The sequence below is a fragment of the Aphelocoma coerulescens genome, chromosome 9 (assembly GCF_041296385.1).
Source record: "Aphelocoma coerulescens isolate FSJ_1873_10779 chromosome 9, UR_Acoe_1.0, whole genome shotgun sequence".
Classification (NCBI taxonomy): Eukaryota; Metazoa; Chordata; class Aves; order Passeriformes; family Corvidae; genus Aphelocoma; species Aphelocoma coerulescens.
In genome coordinates this window covers 6,074,776-6,099,748 of record NC_091023.1, presented here as the reverse complement: position 1 = coordinate 6,099,748, position 24,973 = coordinate 6,074,776, and the positions used below count along the sequence as shown (strand labels likewise).

Sequence of the window (24,973 nt, the reverse complement as noted above, 5' to 3'; positions counted from 1 at the left end):
TGGTATTTGCATCTGACTCTCCAGGCTGACTTGTAAAAGGGAGGTACAGGACACTTTCCTTGTTCATGAGGAAGCCAGACTTGAGGCTGTGCATGCATCAGTGGGCTACCCAGGGGTTAAGGGCTGTTTAATGACTTTAAGGCACTCTATCTTCTCATTTCTCCTGAGTGTATGGTATCCCTCACTGGTGGAAGGGATGGAATAACAGGCCTTTTCCTCACGTGTGATCCTGCCAGAGCTGTGCTGGTACTGCTGGGTCATGTCCATGCTGTGTGTTTGGAGATCTTCACCTGGCACTCAGTACAGCTCCACTGTGCTCACATTGAGGACCTAACCCTTGCTTTTATCATCTGCCAAAGTGCTGGAGCATAGCTGGTAGCTGTTACAGATGAATCCCTCTCACTTTTTTTCTTTGGTTGTTAAATTTTATTTACATTAGTCCTACAGGAACAGTGATGAGACCAAGGTCATGGCACATCAACATCTGTTACCTTTCTATCTTGTCCCCTGAAGATCAGATTCATTTGTTGTCTTCCCCACCCTCCTCCAACTGTACAGCTTAAAGCTGGTTTGTGCTGTCAGCAGCTAATTAATAGTATATTTCACTGAGAATAGCAGCAACCCATCTGGGTTGCAGACCCTGTAACCCTGTAGCTGAAGTATTGGAAAATTTTACAGATAGCTTTACAAAGCTGCTTTCTATCTATTTGGTAAAGAAATGGATAGTATTAGGGCTGCCAGGGAGAGGGTCCACTGCAATGCTTTTTAACTTCAGCAGGTAGCAAAATGAGTGTGTTGAGCAATCAGTAACAGTCCTTGCCTATTCATATGGCTACAGAGTTTGTGAGCAGATTTTGAAGTTCAGGCTCTTCACAGTGTGCTCCAGTCAGCACAAAGTGCTCTGAATCTCTATTTCATTCACCCTGGCACGCTTGCATAAACCAGGACTCTGAAACTCTTGGATAGTGATACATGTCCCTGCTGTTTTTTGAGATGGGAAGTCATCTGTGTCATTGAGTACAGCCCTCCTGCTGTTGCAGTCACATCACAAGTATGTGCTCCCAGCTTAGTACTAACCCCAGCTTGTTCAGAGCAGCCGTGATGCCACGAGCTCAGAGGAGCCTCACCATGCAGGCTTTCGCCAGGTTCTGCAGGAGCTGCCCCAGAGTGTTTGAGCCAAGGGCTCCTGCTGAATTTCTACTGCCAGCCACATCCAGTCCACTCAAGCTACAGAAAACTCAACCTGCCTTTGTAGTTTTGTGAGTTCTTGCTCAGCAGCAGGCATTGAGGGATCTAGTCAGACTCTGGAGACCAGAGCCATCCCATTTCCCCATGTTCAGTGGGCTGCTATAACCAAGGGAGCACTTACACATGCATTAGACATCATGGCACTCAGAGACTCTCAGAATGAGTGCAGCAAAGTATCACAACGTGATTTGATGAAAAAAGACAAACTTTAAACAATCTTTGTTTCATTTGAAAAATTTAAAAAAAAAAATCTTGTATCTACTTATTTTGCACTCTGTTTTTACCTGAAAGTAGCCTGTGCGAGGTACGATGTGGAATTGTTCCTGTGAACAAAGTGAAATTAGGATCTATGGAAAGTCCACTCTCTTGATCAAGGGGGCAAGGAATAAGTGCTACATTAAATGGAGAGGCAATTCATGTTTGTCTCGGTTCTTCAGACAGCTTCATAGAAACTCAATGCCTTCTTGCTCGAAAAACTGATTGTCTTCTTCACTTCAACCTGTTTTGATCCATTCTAATGGGAAGGATTAATTTGAAAAGACATTCAAAGCCCACCTGGATGTGTTCCTGTGTCATGTGCTCTAGACAGGGGGGATGGACTGGATAATCTCTGGAGGTCCCTTCCAACCCTAATGATTCTGTGACCCTGTGAAATAGCTCAATATTTCTGGAAACTCTTTTTAGACAAACTTTGAAAGGGGCTGGATGTCTCAAAAATTACATTATTTCACCCTTCCATTTGCAGGGCTGAGCATCTTTCTCACCCTGGACAGTAACACAGTAACTCAGACACGTAACACAGAGGTTTTATAACCTAAAAGTATGTGGATGGAGGCATTTTATTCCTATTTTTAAATGACCACAGAGGCATAGAGAGACCTTCAGTGTGATGGTCTGCAGCAGAACTAAAAAGCAAGATGAACTTCAACCTGTCCCTGCTCCTAAAGGTTTCAAGTACTTTACACTTAATATTAGATATCCATAGGAGATATTTAGGTATGCAGATGCTGCCTCTGTGAAACACCCTGTGAGCTCTGTCTAGTGCCCTTCTCCAAGCACAAGTCAATCTGCATAATGTGGCAGCAGTTCAGCCCTAGAGGAAAGTCTGCAGTCAGGCTGCTGATACAACATCCTTTCCTTTCAAGAGAAAAGGAAAGCACTGTTTCCTAGGGCATGGTGTCCAATATGCTTCATGTATGAACCAATTTGAGAACATAAAACACTTTTTTTGTTTAAATTAATCATTAGGACCATTAGTGACTAAACAGTTCTCTGTATTTTGGCAGAAGAGGGGTTGAATTTAGGCTTTCTTGTACAGCTACAGTCTTCCTAGAAGCTGGTTTTGTGGGTTATCTTACTGCTGCTTATCTTGTGCATGTTACTGATGATCTGAGTTCAGAGCCCCTTTGTCTCAGGCACTGTACTCTGAGGGCCAGGAATAGAGCTTGTGCTGCACAGTTTGGTGAGAAAGGAGCAGGGTGATGAGAACTGTTATCTGTCAATCTCAGTTCACAAACAAAGTCCCACAGAACTGAAGGCAGTGATGCTTTGTGATGACACCTGGCTTTCTATAACTCCTAAAATTCCCATTAAGATCTATATAGATTTGATTTAAAAGGTTTAAACTAAAACAACATTTTAATGTATGTCATAGCTGAGTATACTCTTCTACCCTTATCTGCTCCTTTATTCTCTCTTTGAAATGGGCCTTTAAGTCTTTTCCTGTGCTCTAAACTGAATGGAGATCTCAGTTATTCCAGGCTTGGATGTTAGTTTTGGTACTTCAGTTTTGTGTCTTGGCAGATACGACTTATATTCTTCAGCTGAAGTAATTGGCAGTGACTGCTAATGGTGATTAACTTCTACTGATGAATTAGAGAATGTCCTACCAAATAACAGTTAAAAGGGATTTTTTTCAGATTACTTTAGGCTCTTTTTTGGGCCATATTGTAAAGGTTCTGTTCATTTAGGATCTTTCTGGGATGAGTTTCTGGATCAGTCTTATCTCTTCTGAGGCACAGTTAGAATATGTTGACACTGCCTCTCCAGAGACTCCTCACTTACACAAATGTATTTCTCTCTTTTGGTCTTGCTACTGATTCTTTGCTGCTGAAATTAATTACAGCTGCTTTTCCTCCTTTCTGAAACTATGATCTGCCTTCCCTTGTGCCATCATTCTAGTGGAAGAAATACTTAAACCACTCAGACTTGTTTTGTTATGCATCTGCAGCATTTTTATACTTACCACCTCTTACCATGGCACAGTGCGAAGGGAAGCTTGGAGTCTTCAATTCTTACTTGATGAGACAAGCTGTATTCTTCCCTTTTGGCTTCAGGCCCTTACCCTGCACTGTGGTTTTGGAACACATTAACTAAGCAGCCATTTTAAGGACCTTCCAGCTACCACAGATTTAAGCCATTTCTCTTTGCTAGCCCTAATGCTTCTTCCTATGCTTTTACCTGTGTTCATCCTATTTTTTCTGGTGGAAGGCAGAAAGTAACACAAGTGTGCTGAAAGCTATACTTTCCTTTCTGATAACTCTCCTTTGCTCTGTCCCTTTGACAAAACAAGTGCTTAAAAGATCAGTCTCCAATAGTAAAGACCAGGGTATCTTGGCAATTCTTCACTATCTGTATGTCTTGAGGTGGTGGTGCGAGATTTTTCCAAGGGTTTTTACTTTGCTTCTTATTTGATTTTATTTCTTTTTTTTCCACGGTGAGTCTTGGATCCGCTCATCATGGGTGACTTTCAGCCCACAAAAACACAGCATGGTGAGCACAATGTACCCTGCTTGACTTTCAGCTCATATTTTTGCCCTCCCCACTGTGACACACACATCTTATTCTTTGCCAAACAAAGAACATTTTGCACTTAAGATGAAAATAAGTGAAATGGCAATGGCAGAATGCCCAAACTTGCTGTTTCTGCTTTTTGTGCAATAACAGTGCACAGTGGCGTTTTGGCCTCTGATGGGAACAATAGCAAAGCTCTGTGCAGGAGAAATGCATGCAGTTAAGTGATCAAAGAGGAAAGAAACTGATTATGCAAACCTGGAACAAATATAAAGGGGATGCTTTTTATTACAAGGTCAAAGTAATTAAATGCTCAGTTAGAACAGCCTTTGTCATTCACTAAGGTAATAGCTACTCACTCAGATTCATCTTCAGTGTCCTCTCTGCCTGCTGCTTTAAGGTGACTTATGAGCAATGAGGCATCTCTTTATTTAAAGCATTTCTGCAAAAGTGGCTGTTGCCAAGTCTTTTGCCTGCAGGTTCTTCCAGCTGTCCTTAGGAACACCTTGGTGGCTCCACTGCTGGAGTGTAGAAAGCTCTGGGGTTAGAAGTCCTGATGTGGGCCCCATTCACAAATAGTGACATGCAGGAGTCCCCTTCATTCATTTTGGGAGTCTTGCCTTGGAAAAATGGGGAAGCAAAATCTAAATGACAAAACACTGTCACTGAGTTTCGAGTGCTATGCAGAGCTGTTCCGGGGGCATGGTGTGGTTGTGTGCCACCCCTTCAGTGTGCCAGGTGTGGTGCTGAGGGCAGTGGGAGCACCAGCTCTCCTCTGGAAAATGGCTGCTTTCCACCCAAGAGAGGCCTTTCCTCTCTGACTGAGGCCTGTGATGGCCAGGGCCAGCCCTGAGGCAGGGGCTGAATTCATTTGAGGGGAATATTGCTAGAAATGGGTGCTGCACTTGCATTTAAATCCCCTAGCATGTGTGTCGGTATAGATGCGCAGGCAGCCTTCATCTGCCACTGCAGGGTGTGGAACTGAACATGTCAGGGGACACTGTACAGGCATCCATCCTTCTGTCCACAAGTCTCTTCCATTATTATTTCTGTCTTATACAAGAACAGATTATTTCCTTCTTGTTTCTGGAGGACTGGCACAAGGCTGTTAAGAAATTGAGTGAAAGGATTTTGAGTTTGTTGGGGACTGGCCTTTACCAATAAGCTTAGAGACTGAGCTGTACAGAGATGGGCACTGTCTTCAGAGCTCTCTGAATAACAGAACTGGCTTTGCAAAGTAATCTACACAGACAGACTTGAGGAGATAGACTGTCCAAACTCAGGTGTACAAGCATTCCTAACATGCTAACTCAGGTTATTCAGGGCACCCATGCAGTCTTTCTGGGATGTAGGATGATCACATCTTTGGTTCAGTTTATTTCCACCAATATTTCTCGTGATTCAAAAATTAAGTACAATGAACTTCAACTGCAGTCTCATTTTTAAAGTTGGAAATTTTAAAAAACCCAACAATTTGAAAAGAACCTCTGTGTTAAATACTTTAATCTTCAAATGAAAGTTTAGGGAATAATACAGAAAATAAGCGTGTTTGAACTGAAGAAACTTCAGGTTCTGGTTTCTTTTGCAAGCAAAATAATTTGCTAAGATTAGCAAAAGGCTTTCACCAAAACACCACAGCATTTGTTAGAAGTTTAATCATTTACAAATAAAAACCCTCTTACCCCACTGCAATCCTCTTCAGTATTTATCTTGAATTTCATGAGGATCTTGCTACATGAAGTAGCAGTAAATCTGAGTTGCTTTTATCTTACATGACAAAACTAAACCACTATCTTAAAACTCCAATGCAATGATCTTCTTCCAATCTACCTTTCAACAGCTTTCTGTTCAAAAGGATATGCTCAGGAAAATGCTTATTTGGGGCCTTTACCAATTCCATTTGTTGATTTACTTGAGTTTGACTCCTAGCCTATTTTTCTTTTGAAGTTATACCTTTGATTTTTTTTTTTTTTTAATCTTGGTTTTTTCTTTTCTTTTTTTTTTTTTTTTTTTTACTCTTAAGTGTGATCGCATTCCTGTCACTTAGAACTTCAAACCCTTTCATGAAATTTCTACTCCTGATGACAAAGAGGAAGATGTCAAAACTCCAGAAACATGACTCTGGGAAATTTGGGTTTAATGGAGTTCTTTAGTTTGTCTGATATCCTACTGCTTTTTGACAGGATACCTCTGGCTTTGTACATTAAGAAGCTTTGGTGGTAATAGTGATAAAGAATGGTTTTATCCCTTTTGTAGAGATGAATAGGACTGAGTTTTCCTGGCATGCTCTAATTCTCCCGAGGGCATTACAGTAATCCTCACATTTGTCACTTGTCTGTACTATAGTGGCCTCCTTGGGGGGACCCTGGCTGCATTGTGCAGAGTGGGTTTCATGCAGAGGTGATGAATACACAGCTATTCAGCTGGTGAGCAGCATAAGCAGGAGACATAACAGGTGGCCCAGAGTTTGATGTGAGTATGATGCTGATGGGGAAGAGCAGCATTTCCAGCCCACCTTCAGAGCAGCCAGTGGAAACTCTCGATATTATGCAAAAAAATATTGGTGTTAATTTTTTCTGACTTAAGTCTTGCTGAAGGAAGAATCTTTTCTGATTACCTTGGGTTTCAGGTGTGTTAGTTTATAAAAGCGGGGACAAGGACCATGTTCAGTGCTGCTCTCCTTCAGTTAGCTTAGAACAGAGAGTGTAACAGATACCAGTTACCTGTACTTTCTTGCTTGTTGGTAATCCTGTGGTCTCTGTCCCTGGGTGATCATAGGCTGCATCTCTGCACAGAACCCTCTGATTATCCCACCTTGGAGTATTGTGGGGTCCCACGTTTGTGAGCTGAGCTGGCAGGGTGGGAGCTGCTTTGTCTTCTCCCATCCTTATTCCTTTAACATGGAGTTGCTGCAGGCAGCAGTAGCATGGTGGGGGGGGGGGTGTTCTTACTGAAGGATCTCTGAAGGCTGTAAGGGTCTGACAAAAATAAAAGTATAAATAGGCACATGGGTAGGTGACTGCAGTTCACTTTGTCACACCCTGGAAGTGAACCTTTCTCAGGTCACAGGTGAAGTGGATTTCTGAAACTGGCTGCCTTGTGCTTGGTGGCCTCATTGTTGGCTCTCTAAAGAACGGCTGGACCTTGGAAAGGCTTTGCCCAGAGCAGCAGTGTGAGGAGATCAGTGTCCTTCCATACACTGACCTCTAGGCTGGATCCTCCTTGAGGCCAAGCAAGTTTTGCTCCCATAAAGGCTGTGCAGCCCCTGGCAGTGGGGCAAGCAGGAGAGGACTCCCATGGAAGGGGGGTGCACAGGAATTAGATGGGTGAAAGCCAGGTTGAGTAGAGACATGGGATATTTCCACAGCCCCTGGACCCACTCCTCTCTGTAGTGCTAGGTCATGGGGTATCCTGGTACATCCCAACTCTATGCAGGTTTATGACAACTTTGGTGTTTAAAAACAAATTCCTGCAGCATGTATGCCAAATTTTAGCCTGAAGCTCGTTTTTACAGCCAAGTTATAAATCTTGAAAGTAAGGATTTGTAATAAAAACACTGGTACAATCTTGAAGCCCAACAGTGCTAGTAGCAGCTGCTGCTGTGGTGTAGTTTGAAAAAATAATAGTGTGTGGAATAGCTTGTGTTAATTACTCTTAAACCTGTTAGAGTGTTGTGCCTGGCAAACCCTGAGGAGCTCAGCTCTCTGTGACAGGAATGGTGTTTAGTTTGGGGTTTACTTTTTTATAAAATGCAAACAAAGAAAAGATTAGACACTTTAATGATTTCATGGTTTAAAATCTCTGTGCTAGAAACAAGCTAATTAAATTCCTGACATCATCAGTTTTGTTAGTAAATAGTAACCATGGATGCAGAAGAGTCTTGCATCTCATTACATTCAGCATAGGATTTCAATACAACAGCCATTAGATGTGGTGTGGAAATAGAAAAACAAAGGAAAAGTATGGGACACATTTTTTTTTTTTCTCCCATTGATCCAGAACAGAGTCCTGGAAGAATATCTGTAATTAATTAGGAGGGCTTTAATGTAGGGCAGTAGGCCATAGGTTTCCTCAAGTGAATTTAGTAAATGGCAGTACATTGCACAAGATAGAGGAGACAGAATATATAAGAACTACTTGAACTGCAGGAAATCAGTAATTGAATAGTGTAGTTAAAGCAAGTGTGTATTATACACTGACTTATGATGGTGTTTGTGGATGTCTTTATCTCTGGAACAAGGTGATCCAGATGAATAAATCATTTATTGCACCTGTCTTAATGTGGTTTAGTAAAAGAAAAAAAATCCTGATTTACTTGGGTAAGTGGTGACAACACTGCATGTTTAAGCAAGGGTGAATTAGCATGCAGACAGCAAGCATGGGCAGAAGGGAAACAGACTTTCTCATAAAGGAACTGATTAGAATTACTCAATGCCACTCTTTCTTTAACAGGAGATGTACTAGTTAGCACTTCATTTCAATACAAACAACAAACAAATGATGTTCAGTTACCACGGTTTGGCATAAGACTGGTGTCTTCAAAGGAAGTGAGGCTGATTCAATGCAGCTAGAACAGATTTTGGTTTGGACTGATGAATAAATTGGTGCACTGTGTCTGAAAGCTGCTGTGAGTGTATTTGTCCACTCTACAGGCCTGGGGATTTATGCTCAGCCCTGCAAGTAAGTAGAAATGGTTCCAAAGCCAGTAACAGGGTCTTCAATGAGCATATATGCAGGTGTCAGACCAACTTTAGTGTTTATGTTAGTAGATGAGCTCATCTTATCAACAAAGGTGCATTGCAGATTGATTTGACACTCACATGTGGAAATAATGCAAAACCCACAGCACAACCCTGTTCAGGTATCAGTGAATTATTTTTCATCAGTTTCCAAAGGGAGGTGTTCCTTGAAAACAGTGGCACAGGGCTGATCATCTTTCTTGCTGTTTTTCCTAATGGATCTGTCATGTAAGCTTCAGGCACAGTCGCAGAGGGACGTTCCCTTCTTCCTTAGGACAAGATGAACACTGTGCAGCATTCTGTTAAATGGCAGTGCCCCTTTGCTTGTAAGGAAAATGGGATGATCTGCAGTAGATTGTGTGACTTGGTAATGAAATTCCCATGACTTTTAATGGGAAGGGTCAGAGGCCGCTCTGTGATTCCTTGCACACAACCCAGTTTTCAAAAGACTGTTTAGGTCTCTCCTGTTGTGTGGGATTCCTTTACTGGTGGATGGAGTCAAAGTACACTTCAGGAGCAAGGATGTTTTAGAAACCTAGCAGAGTACAACCTTTTTAATATGAAAAAGGGTTTGCAGAAACTTTGTCATTGTTTAGGAGTGTTTTAACTGTCAGTGAATGGAAGAAAAAGAAAACAAGAAAAAAAAAATCTCCCTGTCAAAGCTACAAACTATATGTTAGGGGATAAAGGGGCCTGCATTGGAAGCTGCTATCAATCAGAATGTACCTAGCACATAATGCTGCTCAGGAGACCTCTTAAAGGTGGAACTTTGTGCAATAAATCCATTCCTGCAACATGTTTATTCCTTTATTACATTTGTGGGAAGAGGAGATTTCACTGCATATTCTGTATAGTGATGCATAAAATCCATATTTATAATCCTGCTGTATATATTCCACATGTTTCATCAACAGCATATTAATTTGTTATATGGATTTGTTCTCTTCAGCCAGGCCCTCTTTTAATGAGAAATTTCAGTGTCCTTGGAGAAATTCTGAAAATAAATATTCAGTATTTTTTTCTGATTTATTTGTATATCATGGGTTTATGTCATCTTGGTGCCCACAAAAGGACTTACTAAATCTAATGGGGAAATTACATAGCTATATTGGTATCTTAAAGCATTGTTAAGCTGATTTCATTTGAAATTAATCATTAACACTTGAGAACTGTCTTTTTATAAGCAGAAATTATGTTCTTTCTCTAACATGTCTTTACTATATCAGAATGCCTTTCATCAACCAATTGGAATAACTCTTCTGAATGGAGGTTTCTTTTCTTATACATCATTTTTGGTTCATTAGCTACAGTGTTTTGTCCTCTGGAGAGAGGGTTTGGCTTTAGAAAGGAAAAACTTTTGTTTTAACCACAAAAAAAGTGAAAATAAACAGATAGAAACCATTGACATTCTCTAAAAATGGGAGATGCTCAAGAATTCCTGCAGAGCATTCAGTATCAGTGATACTGATGCTTATTTTTTTAACTGCAGAAAAATCTGCTTTCTTGTTAAAGTACTAAATAGCAGTGAAATACCATGTTTAGAATGTGAAGTTTGTAGTACCAAGGGTTTTGGCTCTAGTCCAGTTCTGCTTTTGTTGGTATAGACCCTGTTATTCAGCTGGCAGTGCAGTGGCTTGATGGCTGAGGCTGGATCTGTTGCTGCACAGAGAAATTACCCTCCCAAAGTGATCTGATCCAAATGATTTGCTAGTCAAGAAGTGTTGAGGGATAAGTACATCCTCCAGGTGCTGCCACAGCTGAGAGAGGACTGTGGTCCTCAGAAGATACAAGGTGTTAGAGCTTGATTATTTTTTTTTCCTCTCCATATGAAATACTTTGAGCTGGCTTTGCCTGTAATAGTAAGTTTTATGTTTCTATTTGAAGTTTTACCTCCTCTGGAGATTTGTCCCAACTTGCTGAAATCTTACATTTTATGTGAAATTCCTAGCCTTTTCCAGGTGGAATTCTAAATTAGTGACAGTGCCTTTTTCTGCAGGGTGCCTCCTAACAGAGAGAGGCTCCCTCTGAAGAGGGCAACTCCCTGAAAACAAGAGGCAGCCCTTGTGTGCCCATTTCTGTCAGCTAATTGCAATTCCACCGATGCCTGGCCATTGTGGAGACCTCCAAGCCCCCTGTGCTCTGCTAAAGCTGTTTTTTTTTTTTAACTTACAGTCAGACAGTAAGGATGAGAGCTTGTTCTGTTGGCTCTGGCAGCTTCAGTGAACTCCACTGTCCTTGCAGCAAGGGAAGTGGGAATGCAGATTTATCCTGGTGTAACAAGGGGCACAGGAGGGAGTAGTTTGTATGATTTTCCTGTTACAGTGAACAGCTGTGGAAGTCCTGATTGCAAATTTCTCTAGATGTTCATCTTTCCTTTGTTATGAAACAAGGACTGGGGAAAAGGTGTCTTACCAGAACAGAAATAAAATGAGGAAAAATTATTCAGTGCAGGCAGCTTGACATAAAGAATACCTTTGTTCCAGAAAAAGTGCTACATTCCTATGGAGGAAATGTAGCACCTAAAAAGTGCTTCGTGCCTATTTTCTCATGGGGGAACTGAGGTATCTTTCCTATTAAAATAAATTCTTCAGTCAGAAGAATTTGGATTGGGCATGATTGTAGGTCACAGAATTTTTAGCCTGGGGATTAAAAAATACATTTAGATTTTTCAAGAGTTTATAGGAAGGGGCTTGAAAGCATGAACTGATCAGATATCAGGAGGACCTTAAATGCCTAGAAAGAGCATATCTGCCATGAACATCAGTTAGCAGGGTGGATTATCTCCCATTCCTGTTTCCAGCAAGATGTTTCCCTTGAGAACATTTTCAGAATATTTTTTTGGCTGTTCTCCTTTCTTCAAAAGCACTGGTGCTAAGGAGATTAAAAAAAAAAAATTTCAAAAAACAAGTGCCCCACTGATGAGGTACAGAAAGGAGGATACCTTCTGGCCACAAGCTTGACATGGTACTGAAAACAGTGGGGAAAATAGAATGAAAAGAAATTTGTCAAGTTCTTGTTGCCAGTTGTGGGAAGGGTTTTCTGTTGCATTAGTAAGAGAGTTTCTTTAAGTCAAATAGCAACCTCTGATGTGTTATTGCTACCAGATGCTCCTAGATGCTGCCAAGTTGGGCAGGTTTCCCTCTTCTATCACCTCTATGTAAGCATCTGCTCTCAGCTCCTCTGAATGAATTTACTGAATGAAGAAAGAAATCCATAGGAAAATTCCTGGTGGTGGAGTGTGGTATAACTTGAAATAACACTGACCCTGGTAATGACAGGTCAACAAAAATATGAAAAAACCCCTTGAGTTCCTGTCTCCTGTAGTTCAGAGCTCAGTCTTGTAAAGTAGATTGGATATCTTGGAGGTGGGGCTGTCTCAGCTCCTGTGCTGAGCTATGATAGATCAGAACAGGCTTGCCAAAAAGATGTTTTGTTGTCACAGCTTACCTGTGGATCCCTGTGTGCACAGTGGTAGTGATTCAGATCAGCTAATTAGACAATTAATTACTGCCTTGCTAAGGCAGCCCACAACCCATTGCACAGCCACCTCACACTTTTGAGGAATTGCATCAGCTTTTTGCATTTGTTCTGTTTGGAAGAGGGGCTGGGAATTGGCCCAGAGAGAAATCCCAAGTGGCTTAGGGCTGTAAGTGTCAAAGGTAGATTACCCAAAATGTTGGCCCTAGGACAAAGCCAAGAGCAGTTGTCTTTCCTCAGGAGGAAATGAAATGTAACAGTCTGCATGAGTCATGCATTTTTAGCACATCAGCTTTCACTCTATTGCCAGAAAATGTACTAAATACATATAATTGTGTTTGTCTTTACTTAAGACATATTTCAAAGCTCTGGCAGTGGAAGTGCTAACACACTGGACTGTCAGTGCTATTGCTCTCCAAGCACCTCACAGTTCCTGCTTGGCTCTTCTTCATGCCTTCTTCCTGCATTTAATAGAAGCATCCTCTGAACATCAGAAAAGAGATGCTCAGTCCTATCTTGAATAGGGTCAAAAAGAGCCAGGTGTCCATTTGCAACAGCTTGGATTTGTTGTCCCCATGTCATCACCTTTGAAAAGGTCTACTGTCTGTGCCTTTTCTGGACTGAATGCTGCTGTGTATGAGGTTTCTGGATACTTGCAACTCACCCCAGAGCATTCTCCCCTTCTTTGGTGACAAACCATTTTCTGTGTGACCTCTGTAGCACATGTTCACGAATCCTGTCCAGACTCACAGGGAGCCAGTACTTTGTTCTGTGATCACCATTTCCAGGTAAAATCTTCTGAGTACTGATGTGAGTTGGTGAGTATGGCATGGATAATGGAGAAAGGAGAGAACTGGTTGTATCAAACAGCTTGAAAAATTCACTTAGCCAAATAAAACAAAAAGGAAAGACTCATTTTGGGTAGAAAAGCATTCCTAGTTAAAACTTGGATCAAACTTTTACTTTCAACTAGCATCTTTGTTGGAGTTATTAACTTGGTGTCTTTTAAATCCACGCTGCCCTCCCACATTAGATGATACAAAGGAAATTACAAAAGATCGATTTGACACTGTAAAGCTTGACCTTTTTTAAACACAAATCATGCAGACTCATAGCTGGATGATCATATTGTTTCAAAGAATGTTGCAAAAACAAATGATCTTTCTGAATCATTGTAAATAATTCTAATATTAAAGGTTCTGTACACAGAAAATAGTGCGCTGCATAAAAACCCCCAGCTACCAGAAGGAATATTAAGGAAGATTGTCAAAGGTCTATAACTCAACTAAGGCAACTCCCCTTTTTATTCTCACTTTGTGCCCTTGGAAAATATCCCCATAGTGCAAGATGTATTGTTAATTATTGCCTTGCAACAGGCAGGTTCAGGTGGCCATTGATGCAGATGAGCTGCTTGTGAACTCTTCAGCCTGATGTACCTTGGTTAGCACATCAGGCTAGAACAGTGAAGTTGTGCTCCATGCATCACACACTTATCTAAAAAACAATACAAGAGGAATAGGTTTAAGCTCGGAATATTCTTTGTCTTTGCTGGCACAGAGTATAAAGGCTGATTAATAGTGGTTCTATAGAGCCTTATGCCTCTTGCCTCGAGTGCAGGTATCAGTGTAAAATCTAGCAGAGAGGGCCATCGAATGGATTTGTAATGGTCTCTGAAGGGTCTTTGGCTCCTTAAGCCAGTTAATGGATTGCATGCAGCCATATGCAGCACTTCCATTTCTTATGGCTATAATGGAATAATAGTTTTCATTTAATAACCAACCCAAGTATAATTCAATACAAAGACATATTATATTTCATTTCAGCAAATGAAGCATGCCACAGCTTAAGTGGTATATTGGAGCTAAAAAAACCCCCCACTCATACTCTGTTATCCTTCACAACAAAGCTTGCCACATATCAACGTTTTTAAGTGCAAATTCTAGTTGTGAGTACATACTTAGTCTTAGTATCCAGTTTGTTGATGACTTTTAAGGCTTTATTTTGGATATATCTATGCCTGTATGTCGTAGCTTAAAGGGCTAAATTCTTGCATGCTGACTTCAGTCATTGAGAAGAGCTGTGGTTAATATATCAGCTTTAGGCTGAGGTTCTCCCAGTGAACTGGAACTGCTGACTTGGAGAGCAAAGATTGTGTAGATCTTTCCTGATGGGTCAGTCTGAAAACAGCAGAAAAGTGGGTGTGTTATCCTTAGGAGCCACAGCATGGCACCAGCCCTTGTCTCTGAGTGCTCAGAGATAAACATGTACAGAGGGCACCAGGCCACAGCAGACCTGTCCTAAAGCTCACTGGGGTCACAGGAGTTTTGCACTGGTTTTGAGGAGTCTTGGATCACACACACACAGTTGCCACTAGGTAGAAAGTCCTGATTCATTCAACTCTCCAACCATGTGAAGGACTTGGGGATAACAGGTGTCATGCCTTGGGGCCCACATTTGTCCCAGATTTACTGTGCAGGGCAGAAACCCACTTATAACCAGCCCTGGACTTGGTGTTGAAGGAAGAAAATGAGCTGTGTGGAATAGGTAGTGCTATCACCACTGAGTAATCTGTACTTCAAAGTCAAACAAAGCTTGCCTGCTACTTTGTGAAGTATGAGTGGGATTTATCCTCAGTCCTGTCACTAAAAATTGCCTGTAAGGAATCTCGGCATTCAGTGAGAATAGATGGCTCAGAACCCAGCTATGGCTCTAGGGACCATCACAAATCTCAAGATGTCTCCCGAGTGCTTGATTTGTGCAGATGATGCTCTGATTTAGCAGAAAGTTGCATATAAACTCGTGTCGCCAGCAGCCTCTATTGGCGTCATAGATGTAGAGGCTTGGGAGAGTACATTATTCCAGCAAATGTCAGCATTAATTTATACTTGCTCAGGGCTCATCTGCTTTTTCCTGCAGTCTCTTGCAGAAGAGAGATTACAGTCATGTGCATGAAAAATTCGGTGTCCAGCAGAGGAGGCCAGGACCCGCTCAGCATCCTGGAGAGCGGTGTGTGTGCTGAGGGAGGGGTGGCAGCAGCCTGATTCCCAAACAGAGGTGTTGTGTCATTGTTTGTTCCACCCTCTGTTAGTGAAACCACCGTGAAACTCATGGCATTAAGAAGCTGCAGCAATGTGTCCCCAGATGAGTTGCAATTGAAACTGCTGATCTGCTGGCAAGAAGTATGAATACAGGGGAAAAAACTTTAACTGGAATTGGTGGACATTGAGGGTTGTTCCCACAGCAGGACTGGAGCTAAAGGGGTTGAACATCCCTCTTTTACTTATGTGAAGAACTGCAGCAATTGCTGTGCAACTCATGAGCAAAACCAACTAGGAAAAGTTTGCACTCGCACACAAGGTTTAACTGAGCTGTTGCATTCAGGTTCTCTGTTTGAAAAGCACTTTTCAGCTCCAGGATTACTTGTTGCATTAGATTTAGAAGTCACTTTATGATGTGATGTGAAAACAGCAAAGATGATTTTCAATATTTAAATGAAAGAAACCAGTTGTTAAATATAGTTCTTTAAAAATGCAGCGGTACATGTAGCATGTATCATACATACATACATTAAAATATAACTCGGTGTGCTTACTCTTTATTTTTCTGATTCTGTATCACACGTGCTCAGTTTGCAAAGGTGTTGAGCATTTGCACTAACAATGATCCTACAGAAGAAGTTAAGCCAGAGACTTTCCCAACTCTGTCATTCCCAGCTCCTACTCTGAGGGACACCTCTACAAGTCCATTTGCAGTGAATGCACTGGGCAGTTGCTGAACCAAAAAGAAACTGAGCTTCTTGTTTCCAGCCCTGTGGGACCAGGAAGCCTTCCCCAGTTTTCTTGAAGTGTGGACTTCCACTCCAGAATTCTCCTATTGGAAATGTTTATCACAAAGTCTTCTGCAGTGAGATCTTTAGCAAGAGTGTTTGTCTAAAACCAACAGCAGTGAATGCCAATTAGAAAAAGCTCTTCACAACGTGTATTTTTTATGAATAGCATGTTTTAACCAAATGTGCTTCAGACAGCACAGGCAAACTTCCCAGGCATATTTTAACAGTGACTTGTGCCTGTTCTCCTACTGCTGATCCAGTCTCGAGGCAGTCAAGCTGCTGTTGCCTTTCATAACGAAGTGGAGCCAGGGATATTGTATGAATCTAACATCTGGAAGTTGGACTTGGTGAAATGTGGTGCTTTTTTCATGTCTATCACTTTGTACATCCCTCCACTGCAGATTGTACTGGTAAATGATGGTCTGTTTCCATGCCAGCAATTTTTAACACAGTCCGGCCCTACAGCCCAATGGGTCTCTCTATGCAGATCGTGGATGACTTGTGCTGAGCGGCTTTGCAGAGGCTCTTGTCCAAAAGTGCAAGGCAAGCTGAAGGCTGTCTGCAGAGCCAATTGTCTGTCTCATTTGACCACCACCTGACCTCTGGAGCTGGGCCTGAATAGGAGTCTTGGCAGTTGGGATGGGTTTGGGCAGGATTTGACTTCAGGGAATGAGGCAAGTTTGTGGTTGTTAAATTTAATTTTGAAGGCATGTTCTTAGGCTGGGAAATATAATTACACAGCATCTGGTCCCCTATAATACATTTTCTATAGCAACAAAAGTTATCTTCAGGACCTACTCCAGCTCCCTACTGGTTACTGGTGCCAGTGATGCTGTGTGCTGACTGGAACATGCTTTGTTTAAGGGCAGGTACTATGTGATAAACTTCACCAGGGTTGTTGTTGGATCTCCTGGGTTAATTCCCATAACGAAACCACAGGGAAAGGAGTGATTGTCGTACTGTGGCCAGAGCTTCCCATGGAGCTGGTGGAGCTTTGCTGGTGGGATGCTAGAAGGCTGACTCTGCCCTAGAAATCTGGTCCTAGCACCCTTTGCAGATGTCATGTGGGGGAAGTAGGTAAGTTGAAGGCATGTGTGCTGCCATCAGCTGAAGTGAGCAGGTGAGCATGCCATGCTGTGCATCAGTGTGGTGGCAGCCAGCCTCCTTTTGTCACAGTTCCAGGAAGGGCTGTGCTTTTTCACTAGACTCAGCCTGTGCCATGAGAAATCCAGAGCACTCTCCTCCTCCTCTGTTTCTCATACTCCTGACAGACATAATCCCCTGGTGCTGCTGCAGTCCTTCAGCCCCTCATGCTGGAGGGCCGCTGCAGAAACTTGTGCCTGGCCACGCCTGCCCCTATTTAACCCTGGCACCCTTCACAGCCTCCCCATGAAGGAGGAGGTACTACCATTTTGTGTGATCCAGCACCTGGAGACTTTCACTCTGGACACACGAAGTTGAATGGGTCTGTGTGCATGTGGGAGCAGCAGCAAGGCTTTCTGGGTGCACGTGTTCCCAGTAAAGAGGTTTACATTGCACCCGTGTGGTAAAGATAACAAATGCTGCCCTATCAGTGCAGTAGTTCTGAGCTATAAAGTTTTGCTACAAAGCTGAGCACATAAACAAATATTCAGAGGACAGAAAGTGGTGGCTGGTGGGAATGGTAATGTGAGATGTCAAAGGAGTTCGTTTATTTTGATAAACTGGTTGATATTCTAAGATGCTTTTTCTCATGTTGGTAAAGTGTCAGTCTTAGTGAGGAACTTTGCTATTGATGACCTTTCAAGTAAAGTTCCAAGGCAGAAAGCAAAGATAAACAACTTGAACAATACAATTAAGGCAAACCCAGAATTCAGTCAATGAGAGACATCAGTTTTAAATAATCATCCCATGGAAACAGAGCTATTTGAAAATGCAGTGGCATCGCTTACAGTACAGTGGGCAATTAGTTTTAATTAACTTCAAATTCTGACACATAGTTAAAAATCAGCTCTTCTGAGTGCCCAGCTAGAAAAGTGAAAGTTGGGGCATTTTGTTCTGCTAGAAAAAGCTATTACATATATTATAATGATGCTATTCACACTTGTAATAGAAGTTTTATGTGATATTTTAAATTTTTTATGAAATACTAGTTTTGGAAGATGATCTTATTCCATACCATAAGCTTTTGAATAAGGGCACTATTTTCTAAGAAGAATAAATTGAAATTTTAGAAGCCGTTTTGAATTCAAAAATGATTCCTGTTAACAAAGTCCAACGTGTTGTGATCTTCACCTGTCAGGGAGAGAACAGCCAGGAGTTCTTGTAAGGTTACTAGAAATTACAGGCAGCTTTTGATGTGTATTTTAAAGTTAAATTCAGCACTTTAAATGTGATGTGTGTCTGTCACTATGGAAGCCCCGAGTACAAATTTTGTGGGTGGTGAGGGGGTGGCTGATCTGCATTACAACTGCTCAGAGAAGCGTGAATGCCCTGTCACAGCCTGAGTCCACATATCCCTCTTCCCTGTGTATCCAGTCTGTTGGAATATTCTGGAGAGCAAAAAATGACTTTCTACAAATATTCCTTAACAGCTTTTTTTTTTCTTAAGTTCCAAGTTTTAAGAGAATGTGGTACTTGGAAGGGCTGTGCCTGGAACTATGTGGCAGTGCTGGGTGTCTGTACAGTGCCAGCATGTCCCTGCTCATGGGGTGCCTGTCTGGGTCCCCTCTGGGCCTGCTGTGCCCTGAGGGAAAGGCAAGGCAGAGGAGCTGGGGCTCCAGCTGACCCAGGCTCGGATAATCACACAGCCCTCTGGGGCACTCACTGGGGGTTTGCTGTCCTGTGCTGGGTCATTTTCAGACCTGAACTGTTCCCTGAGGGGTGGATGGGATGTCCTTACATTATCGTCCTTAGCACTGGGGGTTTGATGCTGGTATTTGTCAAACCAGCTGTGAGTTCTTGGAATTTGCCATGATATTACTCTCCTGTTGTGAGGAGAAATGTCTGAAATGTGCATAATAAGCTACGACTTTTTAAACACGAAACTTATTTCCATTATTATTTGACATATGTGAAACTAGAGCTAGATACTTCTGTTGATGTCATGCAGCCTTTACTCCTTGAGCTATCTTCTTGATTTCCCTTGAGCTGTGAGGCAGCTTCTCACATGAGAAAGTTCAGAATCTTCTTGTGTGCCCCAGTAAATTAATTGTATGCTGAGCCATGCAGGTGAGGGCAAAGAGTATATTCATCTTCTCAGCTGCTCAGTGACCAGGATGCTTGAGGAAGAATTCAGACAGAAAGAGCTGGTATTACTGAGATGGGAAGACTGATCCTATGCAGTCACCTTCTCACGATATTCCTCTTGGATCGTATCACTTATCAACCCTGGCAGGTGCTGTTTTTCTGAGTCATTAAAATCTGTGCCTTTTCCTCCCTTACATTTCCAGTGAGATTTTGAGATAACTTTTTCTCAGGGCATATTTTTTATGACCAAAAGAAAAGCTGCTGTTCTGAGAGTTTAGGCTGATGTTCTCAGCTGATGTCAGAGAACAGACACAGCAGTCTCTGGGGGCCAGGATGGGACTTGGAACAGATCTAGAGAGGGAGAACTCTGATATGCTGTACATGGTGTAATCTCTAAATAAGCACAGCAGGTCTGATCTCTGCAACAAGAGATAAGACAAGGGGCTGAAGGATTTTTGGTCTGATACAAAATAATTGTTCTCATGCTGTTGAAACACTGGAAAAAGATGAAAAAGTGGAAGTATCTTCAGCATTGTCTATCGGATGTTTTCTCTTAACTAGTGGCTGTCCTGACTTGCTGGCTTGTCACATCAATTGTATTTCTTTCATAGATCTTTGATTGGTTGGTGGTCTAGTAATTTTTTTTTCAAAATTAGTGTTATGGTACAGTTAACAGCTGTGCTTTTCAGGTATGATGGATTTTTTTCCAGGAAAAACAAGTACCACAGGCACTTCTAAAGTGTGCATTTCCATAGGTCTGGTAAAGTGGAAAATATCCATGAAATAGTGAGGCAGCACAGGAATACTGCATTCTAGCCATCAAAAAGATCTGCACAGACTTTGTCCGTGTGGAGCACATGCAGCACAGGAAACAACTCATGGTATGGCAGCATGATCATTCTCTTTGTGCTCAGTACTTGGAGGGAAGGAGAAGAGAAGGAAATAGGATCTTTAAACAAAAAAGAGAATTGTAGGCATATACTGGTAATTTTTCTAATAGTTTCATAATGTTCATCATTTAACAGGATGAGAAAATTTTGAGTAAAATTACCAGAAATAATTTCCTACCAGTACTTTTTAGTCTTGGCATATTTATGAATATTTCATGCACAACTTTACTACTAAGATCTATATTTAAAATTTCATACTCAGCTTTAAAGTTTGCTCTGACTTGAAATAGCCTTCAGAAAATAAATTTAACTTTCTTAAAAGAAGAAACACCAGAAAATTATAAAACCCTGAAAAAGGAAACTAGTCTTAATTACTGATGGAGGATTTTGTATTTCTTTTGAGGGTGATTAAGTTGTTTTTTAAATGAAAATCAGCATGCCATTTGGGCTCATTCAGTGACTTAAATAGGTTCCTTAACTTTATTTCTGTCCACTGAATTCCTCAGGTGCTTCAATGAAACAGGTACCTTGAAAAATTGGACCTCCAAAGATAAAATAAGGCTGTAAAGACTGGATTGCTGGCTTTCCTGGAATGGCTGAGACACAAACAGTAAGGCTTTCCTCTGACAGCCGAATTGGCAAGAGCAGACCTTGTGCCCATTAAGTCTCATTGGTGGAAAGTCCAGTTGGAGATGAGCTTATCTTAAACATAAGGGAATTAGTCCAGCTTCCATTTAAATCACTGGCAAAGCTCCAGCTATATTCAACAAGAGAAGGGCTGAGGCAGGAGGCACACAAAACCCTGTTTCTAGGCTTGATCCCAGCTTTTCTTACACATCCAAAGCTCATGCTGAGTATTGTGGTCACTTTAGCAGGATTAGGCTGAGCGGATTGTTTGGGCAGATTTATATGGCCATTCATTGTAAGAAGCACTGATACAGTTCTCAGTGATGTACGGGTAATAAATATTCATTTGTTAAAATACAAGACACCTGTTGACAAGGTAAACTGTGATTGTTCCAAGCAAATTGCTCAAGTGTTGTAGAATGTCATGTACAATAATTGGCTAAACAGTTCTTGTGTTATCTGTAGCCCTGTTCCAGCAAAGCAGCACTCAGGTGTGTGTTTGCCATTAAGCACCTGCCTGCCTCCCCTCCAGTCAGTCTGACTGCCCTGCTGTATGTGGAGCATGGGTTTTGGAGAAATGGGGGGTAAATTCCTTGGACTCCATTGTATTATGCCTGTGGTGTGTGTCCCCAGTCCTCTGGGAAGGCAGTGGTGCCCAAATATGACACCGGGTCTGAGGATGACTTCATAGGGAGAGATACCTGCAGTGCCTGTCACTTTTCACTTGATGGGTTTAAGTCGCAATCTTGGATGCTCACTGGTGCCAGAAGGTTCTCATTTGTCACCTAAGTAGTGTCAGGAGGTGTGACAGTTAACTGTCAGCCCTGGGATCCAAGGGCCAGCATTTGCCTGTGGACTGTGTGTATGCACATCACCTGGGGCTGCTCAGGTGATAACGACTATCTCATTGTTATGGATATAATCAGTGACAGAAACATACACCTGAGCAGTGTGTGGAGGGTCTACTTTTCTTTTTTTGGAAAAGGGAGGGGAAAAAAAAAATCAAATTCCAGCCTGAAAGATGTACCATGCCATCTTTGTTTAATGCTTCTTAATACAGATATCACAAAGCCACAGCAAACATAAATGTTTCCTTATGAAATGAAGTAACCAGTATTACATGTATGGATGTTACAGTTCACTGAGTTTTCTGCTGGGCACAGGAATAATTCTGGTTCCTTAGCAGGATTTTGAGGTGAGGAGGTGAACTGGGGATGATGTAATGGACTGTCCTCTGCTAACAATACGAGGACCAATTAAAAAGTACAAATAAGTGACATAACTTAAAAAGACAGGTGATGAAAAGAACACCAATCATATAAAGATGAGGCACTAAAACAAATCATTTTAGAAAAGAACTAGGGATTTGAATTTGCCACCCATGGAAAACAATAGCAAAAACCCCACTGAATTAAATGCCTCAAGCCCTTGCACAGGACTGATTTGATGCTATTCATAGAATAACGTATATGCCAAATAATGCTGTTATTTGTCAAGTAAATTATTTGTCAGATCCATCATCCTGCCATTTCTTTTCTGGCAGAACTCCCACTGAAGTCAATGGGGGTATTGTCTGAATAAAGTCTTTTAGGATTGGGCCCGAGGTTAAATAAAATGCAACTGAAGGCAACTTGTTCATCTTCCTTGGGATCATAAACCCACATGTTGGACAATAGTTTGGCAGCTGGGGTACTGTGCCTTATGATGAGAATGAATTTGTTCTGTCACTGATGCTGATTATTCCCTCATCTCTCTTTAGTCTACCTGTTGCCACCTCGATTTGTTAATATATGTGTGTATGTAACTTCAGCCTTGCTGGCTGTATAGCCCATCTAAGGGGCTCTGGACTTCCTAGGGGGGTCAGCCCTTTTGGTGTGGTGTCCTGGGCTCTTGTGTGACCTTGGAAAACTTCAGGATGAGCCAGGGACTGCAGCTCTAAACTGGGTGAGCAGAGGGCTTTCAAGGTGACTTGTTCTCTCCTTTTAAATTAAGAAGCCTGATTATATGGCTCGTCTGTTCTTCCACTTTGTTTTTTCTTTTAGTTTACAAGTTAAATGGTCTACATCAAATTGTTTGAGGGTTTTTTTTTTCTTAAAAAAAAAGTGGTAATTAATCTCTTGTTGTCTTGATAGGAACAACGTTAATAGAAGTAAATTGCTTAAAGGATTTGCATTTCTAGCTATTAAAATACAACTCAGGCAACTTCAGCATTTGAGTTCTGCCTCTCATTACTACCTATGGGAATGTATAATGGTTAAATTAGCTGCAGGTGGACTCCCCCGCTGCTCCAGAAGCACATTAGAAGCATCTTGAGGGTTGCAAGTAACCTTAAAGAAATCAGACATAATGGCCTCAAACAATAGTCATTCTTGTAGCTGGTAACGTGCTCCATATGCCTGAGAGGTACTGTGCAAATGGGACTCTTTGTGGGAGACTGCTTGGGTCTGGCTTCTCTGGAAATTGAGTGTTTTTGTCAAATGGAAAATATTCATAGGTGTTGAGTGTAGTTCTGTGCTCAAACGCGTGGTAAAGCAGTTGACACTGCTGGGGGCAGTGGAAAGATCGCAGACCACCTTTCTGAAGGTGGTGTTATTCCCAGGAGGGGGCTATGCCCCCCAAATCATATAGGATGGAATTTCTGCTGGCTTTTGTACAAATGAACAATTTGTATCTGCAGTTAGGTGTATAAGGATATGTTTCCTGGGGTGACGTTTCTATTCTCTGCAGGGACTGTTGGCTGGAGTTAACACTTGTCTCACGAAGACCCTTCCATATCATCTGCTAGCAATTTCAGGATCGAAGCAAACCGTGCACGAGTGTGCAACCTGCAGTGCTTAGGGGCTTTATACCTGCTGCTCTGTTTGCTCTCTGTACCTTGTTCTTAACAACCCAAGGCCGAGAGTGTCCATCTCCCTTGGTGCTGATCTCCCTTCTTCTGGCACTCCTGGGTGACTTGCATTGACCTGGCTGTGCTGCCTGGGTCCGCAGGGCCCGCACCGCAGCGATGCTCAGCGCAAACTTCAGTGCGGGCGTCCCGCGGGGCCGGGCGGCAGCGGCGCGGCGCCCCCGCTGCCCCCGAGCGCTCCCGCGGCCGCTGCCCGGCCCCCCGCGCCCCCCGCCCGGCCGGGGCCCCCTCCCCGCTCCCGGCCCTGCCCCCGCCGCGATCGGGGGGCGGCGGCGCCCCTCGGGCCCCGCGGGGAGGGGCGGGGAGGGGCGGCGGCGGCCGCTCCCGCCGAGGAGGAGCGCGGGCGGCAGGCGGGGGTAGCGCTGCCGCCGCCGGGACCGGCTGAGGGCCCGCGCCCCGCAGCGTTCGGGCCGCCCGCGGCCGTGGCCGGGGTGCGAGATGGCCGCCGGCGGGAGCCGCACGGTGCTGGGGCTGTGGCTGCTGGCGGCGGGGCTGTGCGGCGCGGTGGCGGCGGGCAGGTCCCCCAGCTGCCACGAAGTGCGGACGGCGTTCCAGCTGCGGCAGATCGGGCCCCTCAAGCTGGTCCCCGACGTGCCCACGGCCGGTCAGTACCGACCCACCCGCGGGTGGCCGCTCCGCGACGGGAGGGTGGCTGGGGCGCGGGATCCCGCGGTGCCCCCGCTCCGGTGCCGCTGTCCGCCCGGCTCCCTCCGACCAGCGCGGCTTGCCCGCGGACTCGGGGAGCGGGAGCGAAGCGCACTGGGCACGCCGCTGGCTAAAATAACTCAGCGTTTCCCAGGAAAGGAGAGCGGGATGACTTCTGCGCTTTTACATTGTGCAGGTGTTGCTTATCGGTCGCCACCGCAAGCGCCGGGGGTTTCATCCCCGCGTTTCAAACCTGTGCGGTCCCTTTGCTGAGTACCTGGGGCAGAGCGCTCCTCACAGGGAGCGTCCCTTTCGCAGAAGGCTAGTCAGTAGCCGGATAGTTTGGCAGGCTTGTTTTGCTGACCAGATGTGGGATCCTCTGAGGGGTGGTGAATTCACTGCTAAGTTCTGACTTGCGAAGAGTTATCTTGCAGATTAATTCAGGGGAGCTGTCATAAGGAAAGGCAGAGGTGACACCTTGGAGGGATACAGCCAACAGAGCTTGGCTTTTGCTTAGTTATGCAGTAAGTCTGCAGCACTTGGAAAGTTGATGGGCAGAGTGTTGTTCTATTTTGCCTTTTCCCTGTTCAGA

At 43.2% G+C, this 24,973-nt stretch overlaps 1 protein-coding gene across 18 annotated transcripts in view; it reads left to right on the top strand.

Annotated features, from left to right (window-relative positions):
- LOC138114469 (glypican-5-like) overlaps nt 1–24,973 on the top strand; it is a 391,856-nt gene that overhangs the window by 27,846 nt on the left and 339,037 nt on the right. For 5 of the 18 annotated variants that reach the window (XM_069023918.1, XM_069023916.1, XM_069023926.1 and 2 more), the window contains exon 1: nt 24,141–24,340. The exons of 2 other annotated variants lie outside the window; for them this stretch is intronic. In XM_069023918.1, coding sequence (XP_068880019.1) covers nt 24,175–24,340 — 166 coding nt within the window. In that variant the 5' untranslated portion in view covers nt 24,141–24,174. Of the gene's footprint in view, nt 1–24,138; nt 24,341–24,973 lie in introns of those variants that run through there. 11 more of the 18 variants (XR_011152642.1, XM_069023920.1, XM_069023919.1 and 8 more) reach the window with 5 other exon arrangements.